The sequence below is a fragment of the Kryptolebias marmoratus genome, linkage group LG20 (assembly GCF_001649575.2).
Source record: "Kryptolebias marmoratus isolate JLee-2015 linkage group LG20, ASM164957v2, whole genome shotgun sequence".
Lineage (NCBI taxonomy): Eukaryota > Metazoa > Chordata > Actinopteri > Cyprinodontiformes > Rivulidae > Kryptolebias > Kryptolebias marmoratus.
Window position 1 is genome coordinate 21,133,275 of NC_051449.1, and position 11,183 is coordinate 21,144,457.

At 40.2% G+C, this 11,183-nt stretch overlaps 1 protein-coding gene across 1 annotated transcript; it reads right to left on the reverse strand.

Moving 5' to 3' along the window:
- Positions 1 to 1,461: 1,461 nt before the first annotated feature.
- LOC108238279 (neuromedin-U receptor 1-like) lies at positions 1,462 to 9,140 on the reverse strand. Its single transcript, XM_017420247.3, has 4 exons — positions 8,911 to 9,140; positions 4,476 to 5,171; positions 4,057 to 4,290; positions 1,462 to 2,991 (listed from the first exon to the last, which is right to left on the reverse strand). The coding sequence occupies exons 2-4, from the start codon at positions 5,134 to 5,136 to the stop codon at positions 2,681 to 2,683; spliced, it is 1,206 nt and encodes a 401-aa protein (XP_017275736.1). The 5' UTR covers positions 5,137 to 5,171; positions 8,911 to 9,140; the 3' UTR covers positions 1,462 to 2,680.
- Between the last annotated feature and the right edge of the window lie 2,043 nt (positions 9,141 to 11,183).

An 11,183-nucleotide genomic window follows, 5' to 3' on the forward strand; every position in this document is an offset into this window, starting at 1 on the left:
GCCGTGTCTCACTCCCTTGCTTTAGCTCTTGTCTTACACGTCTCCAATTATCGCTTCGGTGTTAAAAGAACATTGTATTAGAGCAGGAGCTTTTACGTTCCCACTTCTGTTATAGGTGGCTTTATTAGAAGCCTATGGTTTCACCATTGTGCCAAGTTTCATTAAAGTTTGCAAATTAAAAACTGAAATCTTCTACTTTTCATCATGTGTTGAATCAAAACATGTCAGGATGATGACTTCCAGTCACACGTCCCTGTGGGAGGAATTTTTGTCACACAAGGCTGAGGTTTGTGAGAGTAAAATCATTTTCCTTTCTTCCACCTGCTGAACTTTTTATTGCTTCCACTTCGGGGGATTTTACGACGTGCAGCTTGGAGACAGTTTCCGGATCTGTTTCTCATTTCTGTGAGTGAAAGTGAAACGATTGGACTTCTTACGCGAGCAAAATTGTCTTTTTAGTTCTCAGGGCCGACGTCCCTCTCACACACATCCTCCTTATAGTTACTGTAACTGACGCCATCTGCCTGAGTGAAAACCATCACTTGGGTGATGCTATGATATGCTTTGGATGGGTCTATTTGTAGAGCCAGAGTGTAATTGTGTTCTGGTTATGGTGATAGACTGTGTGAACAGATCGCCCTTTGCCCTTCATTAGTGCTGGTGTGGCACGCCGATGACGCTGTGTCATTATCGAACAATTTGCCAGTCCTTGTCTTCGTTGTCTTCCACATCCTGCTTCATCAGCTCATTTATTTTTCATCTTTTCCGTGTTATTGACCTACAGACATCATTTTCCCTCCCTTAGCTCATCATCTCTGTTGGTTTAAATCAGATTTGTCTGCCATGTGTCCTTCAGAGTTCAGAAAAGTTTTTGACTCTTGAACTGTTTGTCCAGAACCTTAACTGAGGTGTTTGCACGAGAGGTTTATATTTTGAAGGGCAAAGGGATAGTCTCATCTTTGAAGTGGTATTCTTATCAGTACCTTACCAGCTGTGTCATCAGTCATAGAGCACAGAGTTTGCAGAAAGAGACAGAAGTCTTTGTCCAGGCTAGGGTCTGTTTAAAAACAATAGCTAATTTAGTGTTCTTTCACACAGATTTGTTGTTTTTGAGAAAGAATAATTTAATAAGCCTGAATAGAGACATAAAACGGGCCTGGTAGCCTAGCCTGAACAAAAACATTTTCCCTTTTCTCCACACTTTGAGCTCTATGACTGATAAAGTTCTAACTATTAATAACTATTTGACAGAACATCTCTTGAAAAATTACCAAACTATCTCTTCAAGCTACACCAGGAAAAATATAAATGGCTCTTCTGGCATGTTTTACCCTCAGTACTGTTAAAAAAAAAAAAAGATAAAAAGCAGGCAGCATTTTATTGACATCTACATGTGATGCTTTGTAATAGATAACAGCATACGTACATTCATCAGACAGTAGGGATTACTATGTGAGATCATCATTTAAAATGATAATAAATATTTATATAACCTACTGTACAGAAACACAGCAAAATGTTTGGGTAAATAATGCAGTACAGATACAATAAAACAGTATTAATAACACATGTAAATTTGGGCTAAAATATCGACATTCTGATGTACAAACTTAACAAATGTAAGAAGAACCAAGATCAGAAGAAATGTTAAGAGCTGTGGCTCATTAGAGTCACCATGGTAACCACACACCTGTGTCTGTCATTCCCAGACAGCACTCCTAATAAGACAGGTAGATAGAAAAGCAGAGACTAGTATGCTTCAAACGGTCACTGTACGAAAACTAGAAGCTGAATTAAAAAAAATATCCTAAGCTGCAAATAGCGAAAGCGTTAAATGCCAGTTTTTATGTGTCTACAGTATTTGATGTGGGAGATATAACAAGTTCACTTCAAGAATGTGTGAAAACACTCTGATTGGAGCCATATAAGATCATCATGACTCAGAATATAATTTAAATATGTCAAGCACATTGCCAATCATGCATCACAACTTCCTCACTGATTACAAATATCACAGGATCAGCTTTTCCCCACTTCACTTAATTAACTTTTACTTTAATCCCTAATTCATCAACGCTAGGAGACCTTTGTGTATCTATCTGCTGAAAGAACGTGGTAATGTTGGTGAGAGAGGCCTTGAATTGTAACGCTGTACATAATACACCTACATAATACACAGGCATGGTTTACATGAAAGAAAAGTGAGGGATTAAAGTTCTCATTCATGCGATCACCTCATCACTGATTGTAGTGTCTTAGAACCCTTATCACCAAGAGAGGAAAATTCTTCAAATTTAAGGTCCAAATGTTTCCTGACTGATACATCGAGGTGGGCGATAAATAAATGAAAAAAAAACCCAACAAAGAGTCTTGTAGGATGTCTGGTCTACCGAACAGCTTTGACACCTATAATAAAATCACATTGTTGTCTATTCATACATCTCTGTTGTTTGGATGAAAAACCTTTCTTCCAGAACCCATTCTCTTGTTTGGTGTGTTGATGATATTGGTGGTGAGATCAGGATTCTCAGCAGTAGCCCAGTCTGTTTTGGATTAACATATGAATGAACCCCACACCTTCTATTATTTGTATTTTCCCACTGCTTTTATTCAGTTTACTTCATTCTTTTCTTGCCAATCTATTTCTGACTTCTTTTTGTGCACACTGCCTCAAACGTCATTAAGTCCATTTGTTACTGTTGGGCATTTCTTCATTCAGTGAGTTGCGCTGAGTCATCTGAATGCTCGAACGTCCCTGCCAGACTTTTGAGTAGCACGTAATGTGACTGAACATTTCTCTGAACCTGGTAGACATCAGGTTGTAGAGGATTGGGTTGACAGCAGAGCTCAGGTAGAAGAAGACTCCACAGATGATGTGGACGGTCTCGAAGATCTGCTGGTGCTGCACGGATGACATGTTGATGTAGCTCCACACTAAGCGGTCCACATGGAAGGGAGCCCAGCAAATGCCAAAAACAACCACCAACACGCCTAGAGCACGAAAAACAAACACACGGTTTGCTTAACTTTGCATTTAAAAGTTTAACAAATACAGCTACAGTGTGTGTTTTGGTCTATCATCCAAAATAACTAACAAAAATCATGGAAGCAATACAGACTACAACTCAGAATCAAGGGGTACCTATCGGGTACTTACAGTGTCCCTTACAAGGTACGCACAAGATACCTACAGGGGTACATACTGATACCTACAGGATACATACACAGTACTTAAAGGGTCTCTAAGAAAGTACTCACAGGTTACCGACGGGATAACTACAGAGTACCTACAGGGGTCTACCAGGTAACTTTAAGGGTACCCTATTGTATACTTATATGTTATCTATGGGATACTTAAAGAGTACCTACATGGGGAAAATACAGGCCACCTACAGGGGACTTAGATGGTACCTTCATGGCACTTACAAGTAACTACAGATTACAGCCTGGTCCTTGTAGGTGCCCTCTAAGTATCCCTGTTGGTACTCTGTAAGTTCCCGTAGGTAGCCTGTAAATACTTCCTAAGTGTCCTGTAAGTGGTAGATATCTTGTAAGTATTCCTAGGAGACATTTGGAGTTTTAAAAAGTTTTCCTATTTTAGATTTTCCATCGTTATCTTCCTGGTTTGATATCCAAGTATCTGTTGGTCTGGCAATGCCAGAAATTGAAGATGCAGCTAATTTTGTTTGTAGGACCTTTTACATGTTTTCACTAAACAATACATTTACTCACTGATTATACTGAGGAATGAGGGAATCATATTATACAGGGACCTAAATTTAAAGAAAAACTCTGTTAATGGACAGGACCAAATGCTTATGAGAGCAAATTGTTTTGTCACTTATATTTATACAGGGCTGCAAGTTGGTTCAAAGGCAGTGAGAAGCATTGCAAATGTCAGATAGCTAGACCATGGACCACCCACAGACAGCATTGATGCAGAACAGTGCAAACATTTTCACGACTAGCAGTCATTTCCTATATCCTAACTTTAACTGTCTGTTTTCGTTTGCCTAGCAACGTAGTAGGAGAAAAAGTTACTGAAATGTCACTTACAGAGCATTTTGGTAACCTGCAGGTTGCGTCTGCTCAGCCTCTGCTTGTGGGACTGGGAGACACTTTCAGGACCAAAGCTACAGTCGGCCCCATTAACAGTCATCACCTTCTCCCTGTGCAGCTGCAGGCCAATGAGCAAGTAGAGAACGCTGATGATCAACATGGGCAGCACAAAGAAGACCAGAGTGGAGATCAGGATGATCAGGTTGTACATCCAGATGGGCTTGACCACATCTGAGGAAGGAGGTAGAACAGAGAGGGATAGACACATGACGGGTGTAACAAGAGGACTTTTTTTCTAATATTAGTACATGATATCTGACTTGTACAACGTTAAAGTTTGTGCTGAACATCAGCTGCTAGTGAGCTAACTAAAGTTTGCAAAAGCTCCAAGAATAAATGGGAATGTCTTTACGTACGACAGATGGCAGAGCGGGGAAATTCTCGTCCAAACTTCGGAGGCAGCACCACAATCCCGTGCAGACTGGTGTTTGGCACGGCGCACAGCATGGACAGCCCCCACAGCATGAAGATGACTCTTTTCACATGAGCACGTGTGGCCATGTGTTTGACTTTAAGGGGGTGCACCACGGCGACGTAGCGCTCCACGCTGAGCGCCGTCACGTTGAGGATGGAGGCGAAGCAGACGGTTTCAAAGAGAAAGATTTTGAAGTAACAGCCTCCCTCCCCGAGCAGGAAGGGGTAGTTCTGCTGCATGTCATAAAGCTCTAATGGCATGCCCAGCAGCAGCACCAGCAGGTCGGACAGGGCCAGGCTGAGCAGATAGTAGTTGGTCAGCGTCTGCATCACCTTGTAGCGCAAAATGACCACACAGGTCAGGGAATTGCCCAGGACCCCCACCACGAAAATGACAAAGTAGGTGGCACACACAGGAAGAAACTTGGGGGACTTTGAAGGACCCATGAACTTGGCCAGGTACTCCTCCTCGCTCAAACACATTTCCTTCACTTCTTTTTCTGTAGCATTAGCTAAAAGCCAGGACATATTCACCCCGCAGATCACAGCATCCTCGGGGCAGCTCGTCTCATTGAAAACTGTCGCATCAAGAGAGCAGTTCATCTTCTGCTCCTTTGTGGGTTCAGCGGGGGAGAAATCTAGAGAGAAAGAGTGGAACCAATACAACAAATTCATTTGACTTATCGGTTAGCAGATGTTACGAATTTTAATTAATCACAAAGCACATTATATTGCCTGTAAAAATACTCCTTTGACTTGGGTTGTTTTTGCAGATTTTGCCTGTACAGTTTGATGTAGTACTACCAAACATCATGGCCCACTATTCCCGCTGGAGCCTTGGGTTTGGCTGTATTTCTGTATGAGATTTTTTTATAAAACTGAAGGATTATAATGACTGAATAGTAATAAGGGTGATTTAACGCTTATGCATTGGCACCCTTAATAATTCGTGCACTTTTAAGAACTAGTTTAGCAAAAAACAAAACAATGTGCTGCTAATTTTGCCATGAACACAAGCATGTTTGTCTTTTTCTCTTGACGTGGCAGTGAGTTACGGCGGACACGCTGATGTTGCGTCGCAGCAGCAGAAGCAGTTTGTGTTGACAGGTATTCTCCTTTGTGTAGCTGTAACGACAACATTATCAGCACGGCTGCCAGGCTGCTTCCATCTGAAATACAAGGCAACCTGGAATTATTAAATTAGAGAAACCACGCCAAAACCTGCTGCGTCCAAACTTTTCACAGCTCTTCATTTTTTGGTCTATTTTAATGTTTCTTGTTTGTTTAGTTTGAACAAACACACCAGGAGTTGTCACCTGTTTGTCCCCATGGCAAAGAGACATTTTGATTCAAATGATTTCTGAGATAAAAGCTGTTTGTAGAGATCCCTGCGTGATGTGTAGGCTGTGGTGATAGATCCCTGCTAGATAAGCACAAAATGTTCGTATTGTTATTTGGTTCCCTGTTTCCTCATTCCTGTCTGATTCTGAGTAATGAAAACAAAGACTCACTGAAGGTAGGTGTTTTAAAAAGCAGAACAAATAAACAATCTTTTTTTTATAAGCCAAGAAAGAATTCTGAATCCTTACATTGAATATCTATGAAAGGGTGTGCGGAGATAAAAAAAATGTCTCAAAAGTATTAAAAGGAGCGTATAACAAGGTTTATATGTGTACAATAACACAAGATTCACAGATGCATCAACAGTTTTTCAGATGTACAAATTTCAAACCTCACAAGAAGGACTATTCTACGCATACATGAACAAATCACCTGCTGAGAAAGGATCAGTCAACATGAGTTCATGGATCAGCTTGTCTGTAAATGGGACTTTCTTCATGCTCCAGATTCATAAATGAAACGATACGTTCAATGCCAGCAGAAATCTGGGACATCTTACCAGATTTACTGGGTTATTGGAAACAATAACCCCTATAATAAAACTCAAACACTTGCATTGACGATGCTGGAATCTAAAAATGTTGACTTTATGGACTGTAAATAAACTATTCAAAATGGGTAACGGGTAGAAAGTACAGTCCACAAAATTAACATTTTTAGATTCCAGTATTGTCAATTTAAGTGTTTGAGTTTTAATATAGAATTTATGAGTTACTCTGCCAAGTCAGAAATGTGTATTTTCCAATAACCCAGTAAATCTGGTAAGACCCAGATGTCGCAGCTTTTTGCTGGCCTTGAATGCAGCATTACATTTATGAATCTAGAGCATGAAAAAAGTCACGTTCACAGACAAGCTGATCCGTGAACTCATGTTGACTGATCTGCTCTCAGCAAGTGATTTGTTCACAAGGATTTGACAATTTGTATGCAAAGCATATTTCTGCTTGTGCAGTTTGAAATGTGTACATTTGAAAAGTTATTTATACATCTGTGAATCTTGTGGTACGGTGGTGGCTCTTATTGTACACATATAAATCTTGTTGTACGTTTGTATGAATACTTTTGAGGTGTCAGCTTCATGTTGATCCATCTTGTAGCTAGAAGAAACAATAAACTGTAGCCTCTTGATTATGAACAGGTCAGCTTGTTAGAGACTCCTGGTACAACGATCTTTGTTGGTAGATGAGCACAGTGTTGGGAAGTGGACATTCCCACAGGTGCTAATTCTGAACAGTGACAAGATGCTAAACTAGTAAATCTGCCTCTAGAAAATAAAATATCTCTCAAAGGTTGTTGAGAAATACAGATCAGGGTGAGTTATGATTGATAAGGTTTTATTTTAAAACTTTTAACCTTGTAAAAACTATATATATATCCAAAAACCCTAAAACAGACCAAAGATAACCCTGGTGGAGCTGAGCAGCTCTTCTGATAGAGATAAAGATGGAGGATCTATTCATAGGAGCACTATAAGCTGCACATCGCTGGGCTTGGAAGAATGGACAGGGAAAAAAAAGATATTGTTTAAAGAAAATAATTGCAGATGGTTTGGAATTTGTCTAAAGGGACATTGAGTACTCCCTAAACTCCCTAATGTGGAAGAAGGTACTGTGGTCGGATGAGACTAAAATTCTACTTTTTGACCATCAAGAACAATGTCATGTATAACTTACACGTCTCATGCTGAGAGCACTATGCCTACAGTGAAGCATGGTGGTAGCAGCATCATGCTGTGGGGATGTTTTTCAACAGCAGGAATTGGGAAACTGGTCAAAGTTGTAGGAAAGATGGATGGAACTATATTTAGATAAATTCTAAAGAGAAACTCGTTTCAGAGATTTGAGACTGGGACCGAAGTCTACCTTCCAGCAGGACGATGAGCCTAAACACTCCTCTGGTTTAAGGAGAACCAGATAAATGTCCTGGATTAGTCCAGTTAAAGCCCAGACCTCAGTCCAGCTGAGAATCTGTGGTTTGATTTAAAGATTGTTGGACCCAAGCAGCACCATCCAACCTGAAGGAGCTGCAGCAGTTTGGTCATGAAGAACAGACAGAAACTCCAGATGTTAGATGGACAAAGATCATGGAGACGGACCTGAAGAGACTTGATGCTGCAAAAGGTGGATCTATACAGTATCAGCTTTTGGGGGGTGAATACTTATGCATGGTAAATTTTCGTTGTCTTACAGTAAAAGATAGTTTGCATTTTTTAGTTATGTTGTGTAAATTGCAAGACACAACCTTCAAAATTAATTTTAAATTCCAACTTGTAAGGCATCAAAACAAAGAGGATGCTAAGGGGGAGGAGGGGGAGCCTACAGCATATCTTCTTTCTGTGTCCCATAATGTGCTGCTCTCTTATCACTGCTTTATTCCCAGCGTTACCAGAATATATAACAGATATATTGTTCAGTCGCTCTGCTGCTCAACAGCCAATTGGCAGCCTTAATGAGACAAATGAAGGAAATCTAATAGAAAATGAGAACCAGTAAACTGATGTGTTGTTATAATGGATAAGTATCTTGGAGTACCTTCAAACAAAATCTATTCATAAAAAATGTTAAATGCGTTACTTCATTGTATTCTATCAATAGTTTGGTCTGTTTTACTTTAAAATCATTTTTTTCCACAGTAGGCTGTTGCTTCCTGAGCAGCTGTAAATATGGGTATGATTCAGGCAAAAGGCATCAAATAAAGAATTAAACAGAGAACCCAAAGGGTTCAACTCAGACTGTCATAGCTACAGATTTGTCATAATGTTGGTAAAATGAAGCTTTCTGATTATTTTAAATACTATTAGTCCAATAAAATATTTAACAACATTGCCACAATGTTTTCTTTAAAACAAACAAAAAAAAAAAGTTCAACAAACTACAGAGTCCAGAACAGCTTTAGTTTGGTTCCCCAGGGTGGATTTGTAGGAGCGTTTACCATTAAACAGAATGACTGAGACGAATGTTAAAAAGACAAACTTACCTTCAGTTTGTGCACTTTCTGCTGTTTGTTACATGAGCCATCAGAAGGAGACACTTCGTTAAATTTCTCCACATCCTGGACTCCCGTCTTACGCCTTTCCAGGACTGCTTTGATGATTCAGTGTGTCTCGGCTGCTTGGACTTCCCATATTTCATGGCTGCTGTTCAGCCCACCTCTCTCTCTCTCTCTCTCTCTCCCTCTTCCTTTCTCCCTTTCTCAACAAAGCTTCTTGTTTGCTTCTTTCACAATCAGCCCTGTTCATCTCTCCTCTCCAATTTAGTTTTTAATCGCCTGCCAGTGTAAAGCAAAAGGTGGGAAATAATGTTTTTGCCTGAGTCTGTGTGTTCATGTGTCTGTTAGCAAAATGACTTATAAACCACTGGATGGATGTTAATGCAATTCTCAGAAAATAATCATTTGATGTATATTTACAACCGATTAACTTTTGGAGTCAACCCAATTCAAGATGGTCTCCACAGCTAATCGACCTTGACCAACACAAAAAAAGATGCAGTTTGTGCTAAAACTTGGTGTGGTGGTAGGTGAGCCTAACCCTCAAATATGCTTTTAGCACTAACTGATTGCACAAAACCTTGGTTTAAAACTTTAACATTGACTATTGGAGTCAACTCCTTCTGTCTGTTAGTAAAATATCTCATCAACCACTGGATAGATTTCAATGACACTTACCCAAATTTACCATCTGCTGATTACTTTTGGAGTCAATCCAATTTAAGATGACTGCCACAGCTAATCAACCTAAGTCAACACAACTCAGTCAGTTCTATAGTTGTTAAGCTAAAGTTGACATGGTAGTAGCTGAGAGTCAATCACAACACAAGCTCTGAGTGTGACATCTTGCATAATATTATTTTCAAGGTTTGACCAAGATGGTTACAACTGCATCATTTCTCAGCACGCTGTAAGAAGTAGCAGTAAGTAGTTTAAAACTCTGGCACGAAAGATGGATGGTGAGAAAGGAATGCTGGGCCTTTCGGCACATCCAGCTACACACACACACACATACACACACACACTTACATATTGCCAATATCTTAACCCAGAGAGCCTCTATGGCCCGTCATCCTCCTTCGTATTACTTTTATCACTGACGGAGCATGCTCGGCGCTGTAGGGAAGATTAGGGTTGAGATTGCTTTGACCCTGTTATCTGTGGTCTGAGTGCATGTGTGTAGTGGTGTGTGTGTGTGTGTGTGTGTATATTTTTGGGGTTTTACACAGTTTTCCACGCATCCAGCCTGCCCACCTTTGGGCCAAAGCAATCTGACCCATTTCCGGTCATTTCGTGTCAGATGCAGAACAATCCAACATCCATCTTGATCTGAAGTGGCTCACAGAATACATCGGCTCATGTGGTCATCCTGCACTTACTGGCATCAGTTGGGTGTATTTTGGGATTATCCCGGCTACCAGAGAACATATCTAAACTTGATTTGTTTTTTACATAAAAATATTGGATAACTAAGACTAGCTTCATTATGTCCCTTTCTGCAGTCTCTAGTTTTGAACTAAAAATTCTCCCCGGATTGGAAGGGAAGCGTCTTTTTTTCTACAGAATAAAAGTCCAGCTTTTAAACCTTTAGGATTTACCATATCCTGGATGACTGTGAATCTCCACCAGCATTTTGTCCCGTTGAAATGACTTGCAATAAATTATCCTTTTGTGAACTTACTAGTTCTTTTAATTTGTAATACAAATATTTGATTTGGTGTAATACTATCTCAAAACACCAAAGAGTCCCGATGCATTATGTGGGCTGTAGTATTTTTTTAAGTTGGCAAAATGCTTCAGTAAAGGTTGGATTTGCTGTGCACCTCTTTGGAATTTAACTGATAAGGTGCAAAAGATAATGCATGATCGTATCTTTATCATGCATTATCTTTATTTTATTCACGCACTTGAAGTTTTGATTAAAGATATTTTCTTTTCGGCTGAACCCTCTGTATATACTTCTTCCCCACATCCATGAACCTTCTCAGTGGTCTTTCCCTCCTCCCTGGCGACTCCATGTTCACCATCCTTTTGTCCAATACGTCCGCTGTCCCTCCTCTGCATGTCCAAACCATCTCAGCCTCGTCTCTCTAGCTTTGTCTCCAAACCTGAGCTGTCCCTCTGATACAGTATACTCATTTCTAACGCTTGAGTCAGAGGAGAAAATTCAGCCAGTTTTGGTTGTGTGTTACAGCTGCAGCCCTTTGCCTTATCGCTGCCTCCTCCTGTGACGGCGTCTCGTTCAGCATCGGGGCTCCAGC

Bases quoted from the DNA above. Each gene is read 5' to 3' on its own strand.
- LOC108238279 (XM_017420247.3), bottom strand. From the start codon at position 5,136: ATGAACTGCTCTCTTGATGCGACAGTTTTCAATGAGACGAGCTGCCCC. The intron at 4,291-4,475 runs GTACGTAAAGAC...CTCCTTCCTCAG, and splicing joins TCCCCGCTCTGCCATCTGTC to ATGTGGTCAAGCCCATCTGG. The intron at 2,992-4,056 runs GTAAGTGACATT...TTCGTGCTCTAG, and splicing joins GCAGGTTACCAAAATGCTCT to GCGTGTTGGTGGTTGTTTTT.